Source organism: Papaver somniferum, chromosome 4 (assembly GCF_003573695.1).
Source record: "Papaver somniferum cultivar HN1 chromosome 4, ASM357369v1, whole genome shotgun sequence".
NCBI lineage: Eukaryota > Viridiplantae > Streptophyta > Magnoliopsida > Ranunculales > Papaveraceae > Papaver > Papaver somniferum.
This window is the reverse complement of record NC_039361.1, coordinates 35,365,742-35,378,500: the sequence shown is the minus strand read 5'-3', so window position 1 is coordinate 35,378,500 and position 12,759 is coordinate 35,365,742. Positions and strand designations below refer to the sequence as shown.

Here is a 12,759-nt window from a genome sequence, read left to right as displayed (position 1 = left end):
ACAAATAGGAACATAAATACGAATCACAAGGGATATACGATGAATATAAAAGTGCTGAAATATAAATAAGATGGAGATTTACGTGGTTCAGCTCTAAGGCCTACATCCACGGGGGTTGGTGTTTCACTATATATTGAATGTTTACAAAGATAGTCGAATGATTTTTGAGTATACATTAGTCTGCGGAAGCAAGGGATTTACTTACTCTTTCTCTCTCTTATGTTCTCTTCTAAGGATTGTGGATTGGTCGACCCATTTTCTCTTAGTAGAGAGGGGTATTTATAGGGTTGAAACGTGGGTCCTACTTCTGAGAAGACGTTGCAACCTTATATTCTTGTGCTTTGTGCCCATCACGCAGAGGTCTTCGCCATATCATGCGGTCTAAGCTTGAATACGAAGATCTATCCTCGCTTGTTCCACGAGCTGATTGACGCGTGTTTATCTCTTGGTATTTAATGCGCGCAGTTGGACTTCCGCTCGTGCCAGACAAGTGTCTCTTAGTCTGGTCACATCCGTGTCAGTCAATATCTCTCTCAGACGTTGATCTTGGATCTTCCTCGGGATAGGATGTACTAAAACCCGAGGGGTATTATCTGGTGCTCCTCTTTGCCATCATACCTCTGTGATCCTCAGTCCTTGACCGTCAGATCTGCTGACCGGTGACAATTTCTGATGAGATGCTCCCCTAGGTTATGACTGCTTGTTATCATGTTTTGATGTCTCGCTTTGCATGCTTTCCACGTGTCTCTTCCTGTACACATGGTGGACAATGAAATGTGTACATACAGTATGCATTAACACAACCGTTATGGAAGACAATATATCAAAATATAATCTCATTTTTCTTTTTCTTCCTCTGATTAAATTTCTCTATATTTTGTTCCTTGAATAAGTTCTTCGATTTCAGTTACTGTGGATCTAAAGCACGGAGTGATGTACGAGCAGATGCATGGCTTGTATTTGAGGTTGAACTTATTGAAGTACGTCTCAAAGCTTAATGAATTATTAGAAGAGAGTGCTCAATTGTACTTTTTTTGGTATATGTCTTTATGATGATCGTTATATTTCAAGTTAAAGAAGTAACTAGTAACATGTTGGATTGGATATATGTACCAGTATGTGACATGATTAGGTTTTGTCAACAGTTGCACAACTTGCTTCCCACATTAGTTTTGAAATTGCTTTCGTTATTCTGTACGAAGCAATCTTTGGCTTTATATTAAAATATTTTATTTATGTTTTTCAAATAGCAATCTAAATATATGATCTCCCAGCCCCTTTGGTGCATTCGTAGTACTTGTTACTGTAGTTGGCTAAGGCCTAAAGCCGAAGCTAAGATTGTTTTAAAATGTCATTTCGTTTTTTTTTTTGATGAAAACAAGAATTATATTACTCAAGAAATATAGGACAACATGTTTAAAATCTCATTTTTATCAAAAACATTGGAAATAACACTAGATTTTAAAACCTTGTGCTGAATGCGAGAGAACCTGTGCCGAAGATGCTTTACTCTAGATTATTTTGCTATGTGGTCCGCTGCAGAGGTATATTTCCTATTTATATACTTTACCTGGGCTTGTGGATTTTTTTTCAGAATTGAGATCACTTCTTGTATGGTGTTATCCGCAGTCCACGGAGAGTTTTTGTAAGACTTGTTGATCGTCTCCGCCAAAGTTTTGCAGTTCGTTACTATTGAGACACTGGATAATATGTTTTTACTTAACCATGAAGATGCCTTTAGTAAAGCTTTTGATTCTGCATGAAAGGCTGAGGAGGCCCACTCTGAACCAGCTTCAATATACATAAATGTTTCGTTGTCCACAGAGTAAAGTAAAAAAGCATATCCCATGGTTGAATCTTCTTTTCTGAAAGCCACGTCAATAAATATTATCCAATCCAAAGATACGTCAGACCATTTCTCTTTGGGGTTATTTCTTCTTTCTATCTTCATTAAGTTTTGGAGCCTTGCCTGAGTATTATGATTTAGAAATTTCTTGATTTGCTTTATAAGGTGAATCGGGTTCGGATTTGTTTTCTCAAAAACGACCGAACATCTGTGCTTCCAAATGAACCAGGATATAGTAGCTATTTTATCCGATAGTTGATTGAAATCTTGGTCCGTGATCCACTCTTTTATCCAATTTTCTATGGAATCCAAAGTAATTCTAGCGTCCACCTCTTCTAGAGAGACCAAACCAAATTGCTCTTGCAAAGGGGCAAAAACGAAAAAGGTGTTGTTCTGATTCTTGCTCTTGGGAATTACACATAGGACACTCTGTGTTTATGTCTGAATTATGCGCCCCAAGTCTTGAGTTAGTTGGAAGTGCTTTTTGAGCTAATTTCCAGACGAATAATTTTATTCTTGGGATTACTTGGATTTTCCATATTTTTTTCCAGGGAAAGGAGGTTATCGAATTACTCTCCTGATCTTGGTTTATGAGAAAGTTATAAACATTTTTTGCCGAAAAGGTTCCTGAAGGATGATGTTGCCATCTGACTTCGTCTTGTTCCTGTCTTTTTGGAGTAATAGCAAGGATTTTCTTTTTTATTTCTGGATCAAAATAAGTATCAAGTTTTCCTTGATCCCATGTATCCTCGGGAGTGATCAACTCATTTACCCTCTGTGGAACCGGCTCTTGAACATTAGTGGGCTTCTGAAAGATATCTGTGCTAGGAACCCATTTGTCTTCCCAAATTTTTGTGGAAGCTCCATCTTTTACTTGCCAGATAAAATTTCCTTTAATGATATCCAAACCTTTTATACTAGTCCAAGTCCAAGATAATTTGGAAGATCTAGAGAATTTTAGAGGATGAGAGTTTGGGAAATATTTAGCTTTGAGAAGTTGAGCCCAAAGTTGATTTTGCTCTGAGATGAGACTAGTAAGGAGAGATATGTTAAAATGCTGTGGATTCTTAATTCCAAGACCTCCTTGGGAAATAGGCTTGCAGATGCTGGCCCAAGCCCTAATATATCCTCCTTTGCTTTTGGGTTTGTCTTTTTTCCACCAGAAATCTCTTTGAATTTTGTCCATCTGATCTAGTGTTTCTTTATGAAGAGCTAGCACTTGCATTTGGTAAGTTGGATAACCTTGAAGAATGGATTTTATTAGAACTGTTCTGCCACCTTGAGAGAGCAATTTAGATTTCCAGCCTTGAAGAGTGGCATAGTATTTTTGTAACAGAGGTTCAAAATTTTCTTTTCTATTTTTATCGAAGAAAAGAGGAGTTCCCAGGTATCTATCATTTTTTGTCATTAAATGAACTTTTAGAAGTTTCGCGATGATTTTCGCATGTTTCGGATAAATTCTAGGACTGAAGTAGATACTAGATTTCTGAAGGTTGACCATTTGTCCCGTTATCTCCCCAAATCTTGATAGGATGTCTAATAAGTTTTTTTCCTCACCTAGATTATCTTTTGTGAATAAAAAGCAATCATCTGCGAAAAAGATGAGAGATGTTCGGGGCCTCTTTATTTATTCCAAATTTTCTTTTCAGAAACTGCTTTTTCTAGGAGTCTAGAAAGAATCTCCATGCAAATTAAAAATAAGTATGGTGATAGTTGGTCACCCTGTCTTAGACCTCTGGAAGTGGTGAATTTCGGACCTGGGGAACCATTTAGGAGGATAGAAAAAGAGGTGGTTGAAATGCATTGCATTATTATCTTTACCCACGTGTCACCAAAACCTAGTGCTGATAGAGCTGACTTGATGAAGTTCCGCTCCACTCTGTCGAAAGCTTTAGAGAGATCTAACTTTAATGCAAAATAACCTTTTGTGGCTTTTGAGTTTTTCATTGAATGAATAAGCTCATGAGCGATGATAATGTTGTCCGTGATTTGTCTCCCTGGCAGAAAGGCTGATTAATTTGGGGAAATTATCTTGTTTAGGATTGGATTTAACCGGTTTGCTAGAATATTAGATATGATCTTGTATATTATATTACTCAGGCTGATGGGTCTGAAATCTGATGGGGTTTGTGGAGTGGATATTTTAGGTATCAGAGTTACGAAGGAATGGTTCAATTCTGGATTTAGGTTTCCGGTTTTAAAAAAATCTTGAACTACCTGAATTATGTCTGGATCCATTATATCCCAATTATCTCTGAAGAAGCATGGTTGAAACCCGTCTGGACCTGGCGCTCCCCACTGGTTCATGTTGGAAATTGTCTTCCAAATTTCTTCTTTTGATGGGATAATTATTAGGGAAGAAGTTTCCTCATCAGAGACGCAAAGTTCAATAAAGCTTGATAAATCTTCTACCAAGTTGTTGTTATTCGATGTGCCTATTTGAGTGAAGTGGTTGATCAAGAAGGTATTGATTTGGTCTCTATCTGAAATCCACAGGCTCGATGGTTCTCGAATATAGTTTATGGCATTGATTCTTTTTCTACTGGAAGCCGTGGCATGGAAGTACTCCGTGTTCTGGTCGAAAAAGTTCATTCTTGAAGGGGTTTCTGTATGGAAGCCATGAAATGACAGTTTAAAACAAATTGGGATTTTGGAATAAAAGGCATTTAAATTTTCAAATTTGAAAGCACCAATCCTTTTTGTTTTTACCGGATTGCCGAAAAATTTATACTTTTTTTTCCGAAAAGAACGAGGGAGTACCTCATATATTAATACAGAAATTCACTGACCATTATAGGCAGTGGGAGAGACCAGATTACATAGTCATTACAATAATCGGAGTTAAAGAACAAGGCTTAATTTGGGGCCCTGAAAAATAATTGGGGGCCTCAACAGATTTATATCCACACCATAAAAGTTAAGGGGCTTCCAAAATGATAGTGAAAGTACCATTTTACCCTTCTCACAAAAATAACCCTAAAATCCTTTTAAGACTTATGTAAGGCCCCCATTTCATTCCATCACAAAACTGTTTCATCTTCTCCTCTCCCCCTCCCTCTCACAAAACTGTTTCATCTTCTCCATTAACGACCGTGGAGAAATTTTTTTCCATCTGATTCATCGTCGAAATCGTCGATGTGAAAACTTTAATCGACGATTAACTTCAACTACAAACATGGCACGTACCAAGCAGACTGTGAGACTAGCCAATGAAATTATCAATCTCGTTGATACTGTTAAAGCGGCGAAGGAGTGTTCAAGAACAAGCAAGAAATCAAGACCTCCGGACAAAAATGACTCCAATTAGATGGTATGTCCTTTAAAACCCCCTACTTAACTTGGGTTTTAGTTTAATTTGATGTTCTGCTGAAAATTAGGGTTTGGATTCGAGAAATTGATTTCTCAGAATGTGAGTCGTTAATCACGAAGTTTGAATGTTTAACGATTTTTCATATGCATGTTGTGCTTCGTAGAAATCGTCAACCATAGGGTTTAGGAGAAAACGATTCCTGCTGTAGTAATTTGTTTTTTTAGGTTAGAATCGTTAACCAGTTTTGATTTCTTAACGATTTTTGACATGCATGTTGATATAATCTGGAAATCGTTAGCCAATTGTTTAGGTGAAAACGACCCTGTGTGGTTTTTTCTGACGACCGTTTTTATTAATCAACGACTCCATGATTTTCCAAAACACCATTCTGTCCCAAATAATGAAAAAGTCGTCCACATAATTGGAATCAGCTAACGACTTTTATGGACGAGCAATTTTAAAAGTAAACGACTCTGCACCACACATATTTGGTCTTCTGCCTAAAAAATAGGAAGAATCGTTAAAAAAATGCTTGAATCGTTAAGACGACAAATGAGAATCGTTGATGATATACATGAAGTCGTTTGGTTTTGTAAGAGTCGTTTGTTTTATGATTTTTTTCTGACGGCTCTTAAATATATTTGTTGTTGGCCTTTCAGTAACAAGAATAAAAAGGATAAGAATGTCTTGGTAACTCCTCCATCCAGACCTCCCCGTAACCAAAAATACCTAAATGCGGGTCTATTACGAGGAAAAACACCGAGTGAGGTAGCCTTAATTATCCGCGAACCTAGAGAACCATGTGTTGATTCCTTTGTATCGTCTTCTTCATCATCTTTTGTTGTATCTACAACCCCAAGCGATGAAGAATTAGAAGTCGCGGAACATGAAGAATTAGAAGTAGGTGAATATGATGCTTATGATGATGAGGAGATGGTGATCAAGGTAATGGTGGTGATGGATTGAATGGTGGTAATTATGTGGAAAAGATTGAGGAAGAGGGGGATCAAGGTAATGATGAGGATGAGGATGAAAATGGTGGTGGTAGCAGTGATGAAGAGGATGATGAGGATGATGGAAATGGTAAGGAGAGAAATGGTGGTAGTGGCGGTGATGATGATGATGATGAGGAGGAGGAGGAGGAGGAGATTCAGGAGGATGAGGAGGATACTGCGCAACCACATCAACAGCAACAGCCTAAGCCGAAGGAGAAAGTACCAATTAAACCAAGCGCGCGATACATTCCACCCATGCGTTTGCAGCTTACTCGTCTACCCGGTGGGAAAGCCAGAGGTGAACCTAAAGATGGCTGCAAAGTTCTATTCGGATATGATAGCTTGTGGGCCCGTACCATCAATGAGACAATTATAACAATCTCACCTTTGCTTTTCATATGATTTTTTGATATTTAATTTCTTATGTTTTAATTCTATTTGTTTGTCTTTCGTAGGATCATAAGAATGCCACACGTCTATTGAGACACCAATCTTCTTATGCAAAGGAGAAGTCATAGAATCTGAGAAAAGTCGCATGTATGCTGAGTACTGCCAACACATTGAAAATCCACAAGCAAAGAAAATGTTCGCTGATCTGGAAAAGCAATGTAAGAGGACAAGGAGAACAGATATCCAACTAACACAAGAACGTGCTCAAAAGGGATATGGTGATGTTCAAGGTAGTGGAGAAGAAGGTAGTTCTCAAAGGGGCAGTCCTGGACAAGGTCCTTCAAAGAAAAGTCGGACATCATCAAGTCAGGGAAGTCAGAGAGGTCGAGGCGGAGGTCGAGGTCGAGGTGGTTGTAGAGAGTGAGAATAACTTATGGCTAGAACTTTAAAGTGTACGGTTTAACATTTATAACTTATGTCTTTTAGTATTGTCGACTTTAACTTACGTCTTTCTTAGATACAACTATTTTCTGTAGTTCGTATTATCGGTATTTTGTGTGGATTGGGTTTCCTAACAATTTTGTAAGAGTAAGTATTTAAACAAGAGGTAAAACTTATCCAAAGCTTTGATCGATACTAACTAAGTATGTTTGTGTTTGCGTTTTCAGATGAAGAAGGCGTATGGATACTACGAGCTGCTTCGTGGGAAAAAGTTTGAGTTACACGATTGCTACTTTATCTTCAATGGAACCATGTATAATTACATGCATTATGAATGAGCGTAGAAGTGCATCGTTACCATGTATTGTATTTAACCCTATGAAAGATGTATGACTTTTAGGATTCAATGAAATGTTGCTATGAAATCAGAAATTATAAAATTAAAAAAAAAAAGTTTGAGTCGTCAATTTTTTCAGACGTACGGAACAACGACTCTCAGTTAATATGAAAGGGTCGTCCGTTTATAGTAATGCTAAACTAACGACCCTTAGAGTGATAGTTACAGAGAGTAAAAGGTTTTTTAGTCGTTGGGTTCTAAATATATTGAATTAACGACTCTAGATGACCTAAAAGATGGAGTCGTCATCTTTTTCGTACTAGATTAACGATTTTTCATAACTGAAGATTGGAGTCGTCAATTGTTTCAAACTTGGTTGACGATTTTTCATATCCTGCACATTGGAGTCATTTATTTGGGTGCTAAGTCACTGACGACTCTACAGAGTCGTTAGTTAATTATACTCTCGACCTAACGACCCTCACACTGAACTGTTGCATATTGACCATGAATCGACCACTTGGAGCACCATTCATGCGATTTGAAGAGTATAGGAAGTTTACCTGATTGTTTTGAGCTCCGGGTTCTTCATATGGAGAATTGGTTCCTTCATTTTGACCAAAGAGATCTTCATTTCCACCATTATTCAAGGCTTCCTCTATTAACATCTCTTCATCAAACATCCAATCCATAGGATTAGTTGAGACAATCTCACCATCAACACAATCATGTATGTTGTTTGAATCTTCACCTACCCATTTCAAATAACCCTAAATTTTCCCCCAAAACTCACTTTCTTCCTCTCTCCAACACAAAAACACAAAATTTCTATTATCAAAATTGAACCCTTAAAACTGATTTTAATCTAACTAAATTAATTACCAATTAATTAACTTAATTACTAATTACCACTAATTATTAGGGATAGTTTAGCCATTTAAAAAAATGGGGATAAGGGATAACCCCCAATTACTATTTCATGACCTTTTTTGTCCTGTAGCTAGGGGCCCCCAATTATTTTTCAGGGCCCCCAATTAAGCGTTCTTAAAGAAGTATAAGAGATCTCCTAACGATTGTCCTTTCCATATGTTCTCGATCGATAATCTATTACAAATAACAGAAACATTTGCAGCCCATATTATCTCTAATCTATTAATCAAGTAAAGAGCTTATATTTTGAAGTTACAAAAACTTATAGCATTTCCGAAATCATGGCTAATGGCGTATCTTTGTTCCTTTGCTTTTGAATACATTTCTTTGATCAGCAAGAGAGTTGGTTTCGAATCACTTTGAAAGCTAAATATATGTCCACTCCATTCGGTTGCCCACGAAAAGCAGCTTCATCCGCCATCATCTCAAGTTCCTCTCTTGTTGATCAATTCTCATGTGTTCCCCTGGCTTCAATTGTGTAACCTACACAATTCACTAAAGTTAAACCAATACCTGAACTTGTTTTATGATCCGACATTGACAAGGCAATGTTAATCTTATAACTTAAGAAAGGAATATCAGTTTGTATCTGAATGCTGGTTATCTGCAGGTTATTATCAGACATAGGATTATAGTAAAGAGATTGAGTACCACTGTAACCAGACTTGTATACATTTGTCATACTGTTAACGTATCTTACTATATTGTTTGTCGTTACTGCACTGTTTTGTGATTCTTTTCTAAAGGTTAGGTTACATCGTGCTTTCCACACATGTCATGTAATAACACTGCAATATTCTGCCCAACCTATTTCAATATTGTCTCTATTTGATTCTTAAAACCAATTTGTTAACCATTCATGAAAATTTGTTCTACCATTTATCAGATAATCCATATTGAAGTTCAAGTGCATCCAATCCTGTTTAGTAAAATTGCATTGCATAAACAAGTGTGTAAGAGATTCTTCTCCCATGTTACACAACTTACAAGTAGTATTTATATTTGGAATAACAACAGCTACTCTCACACTGTTTGGGAGAATGGTATGAGATGTTTTCCAAATAAAAATTTTGATTGTTGGAATTAGTTTCAAGTTCCATACTTTCTCCCAATCCTGTTTTCATTTCCACCATTTGAATTAATAGCATTATAAAGCGAATTGACAGTAAAATTACCCTTCGTTGTAATATTCCATTGTGCATAGTCATTCTCATTTGCAACTGGAATTTGAATCTTTAGAATATGGTTGATAACATATTGCTCAAAGAAAACTATTATCTTGTCCATGTCCCAAGTCTTGTTTTCTGTTAAAAGGTGACTGACCTTTTTAATGGTGTTTGTTCCGATTTCAGGCTTATTGATTGGTGGTGTGACTTCTGGAATCCAGTAGTCATCCCAAACATTGATGCATTCTCCATTACCTATTCTCCAAAAGCAATTCTTTTTTATTTGTTCAATACCAGATAACATACCTTTCCATACTCAGCTGTCTGTTTCATTTGATTTTGTATTTATGTGCATAATATCTGTGTCCGGGTAGTACCTAGATTTAAGTATGGAAGCACAAAGAGAGTTTGGATTTTCCTTTAGTCGCCACCCCATTTTTGCTACCATGGCCAAATTAAACTTTTCTAGGTTTTGAAATCCTAATCCTCTTTCCTTAATTGGTTTATAGAAGAAGTCTCATGCTTTCAGGTAAACTCCTTTTTTACCTTTATTTTTTCCGTTCTCATCCTTACCCCAACAGTAATCTCCTTGAAGTTTAGTCAACTTACGACAAACTTCCTTTGGGATTTTAAAGCAATTCATTTGGTAAACACAAAGGGAAGAGGTCACATTTTTTATCATCACAGTATTACCAGTAAGAGATAAATTCTTACCGTCCCAGCTTAAAAGTCTACTGCTCATTTTCTGGACAAGAGGTTCAAATTTTTTTATTTTAGATCTATTGGTAAAAAGAGGGGCTCCTAAATATCTACTCCCTCCGTTCCTTTTTAATAGGTTGGTTTTGTTTTAAGAGAAATTTAAGGAAATTAAGAGAACTAATCATTAAAAGTGGTCCTCATGACACTTGTCAATAAAAGAAGTGAAGTGAAATGGTCCCCATGCCACTTGTCAGCAAAAGAAGTAAGTGAAATGGTCCACATGACGCTTGTCATCAAAAGAAGTTAAGAGAAAAGTGGTCCCAGAGAATTAAAGTAACATTTGACTTTCCCAATTAGGAACCAGCCTATTTTTTTAAAACATTTATTTATAGAAACCAGCCTATTAAAAAGGAACGGATGGAGTATCATTTAGAGGAATCGCTTTTACTCCTAAAATTTGTTTTATTTCATATCTTACTCTTCCATCAGTTTTGGGGCTAAAGAAAACCCCTGATTTGCTTAAGTTTATAAACTGACCCGAGGACACACTAAAATCAATAAAAAGCTTAACTAAATTGTTACTGGTGAAAGTGTTAGCTTCACAGAAAATCAAACGATCGTTGGCAAACAGTAAATGACTCACAGAAGGCGCATTGTTACAAATTTTTATACCTTTAATGAGGCCACTAGACTCCGCATGGGTAATGGTTCTAGAAAAGGCTTCAATGCATAACAAAAAAATATAGGGGGAAAGAGGATCCCCCTGTCTTAAACCCCTCGTTGGTTTAAAGAAATCAGTGGGAGAACCATTTATTAACACTGCCAAAGAAGTAGTTGAAATACATTCAAAAACCAGGTTACACCATTTTTCTGAAAAAACCCATTTTTTTCATAATTGTCATAAGGAAATTCCATTCCACCTTATCAAATGCTTTAGACATATCGATTTTTAAACCCGTAAACCATTTTTTCCTTTCTTTCTCCTCATTTTGTTAATTTCATGAGCTACAGTTATGTTGTCCGCAATCTTCCTTCCCGGAATGAAGGCAGATTGAAATGGGGAAATAATCTTGTTTAGAAGTCCCTTCTTTCTACTGGCCATTAACTTAGATATAATTTTATAGACCGTATTTCCTAAAACAATAAGTCTAAACTCTGCCGGGGTTGTAGGATTAATGGTCTTAGGAATTAGAGAGATAAAAGTAGCATTTATTTCTTTTAGAATGTGCCCTAAGTTAAAAAAAGATTGTATCATTTCAGTTAAGTCTGGACCTATTACATCCCAATTCTGTTGAAAGAATATGGGAGGGAATCCATCCGGACCAGGATTCTTATTGGGTTCCATAGTAAAAAAAGATTTTTCTAATCTCAATCATAGTAGGAATTTCACACAACATTTCATTCTCAGTATCAGTTATGCTCGCACGGATTAAATCAATCATTCCATCATCAATGTAAGGATGCACAGTTGAAGCAATATCATGACACTGTTTAGTTATGCAATTTGCAATATCATTTCTACTATGAAGCCATTCACCATCATGATTTCTTATTGTTTCTATTCGGTTTCTTTTAAACCTCTGTTTTGCTTTGCTATGAAAGTATCTAGTATTTCGATCTCCTAACAAAATGTTTAGGACTCTACTCTTATCCATCCAGAATTTTTCATGGATATTATACCATTTAGTAAGCTCAGCAGTCAAAGTTCTTAAATCTAAGGACTTTTCTGGATAACTGTCTCTTTTATTTGTTTTCTTTAGTCTTTGTTTTACATTTTCAATATTTGTTCTAATATTTCCAAAAATTGTCTTATTCCACAGCCTAAGAGTATGTTTCGCATTTTTTAATTTCTTTGTCACAGTGAAAGCCGAAGATCCCTATATTTGGGTGTCCCAACATTCTATAATCAAAGGTTTACATTCATCGTGTTCCATCCATTCTCCAAAGTATTTGAAATGCGTAGGCCCGTCATCCCAATTATTATGTGTATTCAAACAAATTGGCACATGATCAGAAGTTAAAGGATTCATATGCCTAATATTAGAGTTTGGGAAAGCACAGTTCCAAGCATCATTTATTAGGCTACGATCTAACCTTTGTCCGGTAAAGTGACTGCCATTTATACGATTGTTCCAAGTAAAGGTATAGCCAACAAATCCAAGATCTAAAAGGCCACAATCGTCTATTAATTCACTAAATATCCTAGTTTCTCTGTGGTTAAAGGTATGAGAACTCTTTTTTTCCTGTTCATGTAAGACAACATTACAATCTGCTAACACTACCCATGATTTATCGACAGAATTTGACAAATGTCTAATAATATTCCAAGACTCTTCTTTTTGATTTCTATAGCTGTACGGACTACCGTAGAAGCAGGTAAGGATCCAATTTAAGGCATTGTTTCTATTATGTATTTCTACATTGATATAGTTGTAATTGTGATCTAGAATAGTGAGATGTATATTATTTTTTCATACGAGGCAAAGACCACCTTTAACAGATTTTGGATTGGGTATGAAATGATATCCAGTTCGTTAATGAATTCAAACCACACCAAATGTTAGTTTGGTTATAGAATCATATAAATCATTTTCAATGGGTTTGGAATCATACTCATATTTTAAAATGACTTCTCTAATTTAATG

At 36.2% G+C, this 12,759-nt stretch overlaps 1 protein-coding gene across 1 annotated transcript; it reads left to right on the top strand.

Moving 5' to 3' along the window:
- Nucleotides 1–5,139: 5,139 nt before the first annotated feature.
- Nucleotides 5,140–6,965, top strand: LOC113272331 (chromatin modification-related protein EAF7-like). Its single transcript, XM_026522182.1, has 4 exons — nt 5,140–5,156; nt 5,816–6,101; nt 6,146–6,239; nt 6,658–6,965. Exons 1-4 carry the CDS (start codon nt 5,140–5,142, stop codon nt 6,963–6,965), a joined length of 705 nt encoding a protein of 234 aa, XP_026377967.1.
- The last annotated feature ends 5,794 nt before the right edge of the window (nt 6,966–12,759 follow it).

Bases quoted from the DNA above. Each gene is read 5' to 3' on its own strand.
- LOC113272331 (XM_026522182.1), top strand. The intron at 6,102-6,145 runs GTAATGGTGGTG...TATGTGGAAAAG, and splicing joins ATGAGGAGATGGTGATCAAG to ATTGAGGAAGAGGGGGATCA. The intron at 6,240-6,657 runs GTAAGGAGAGAA...TCTTATGCAAAG, and splicing joins TGATGAGGATGATGGAAATG to GAGAAGTCATAGAATCTGAG.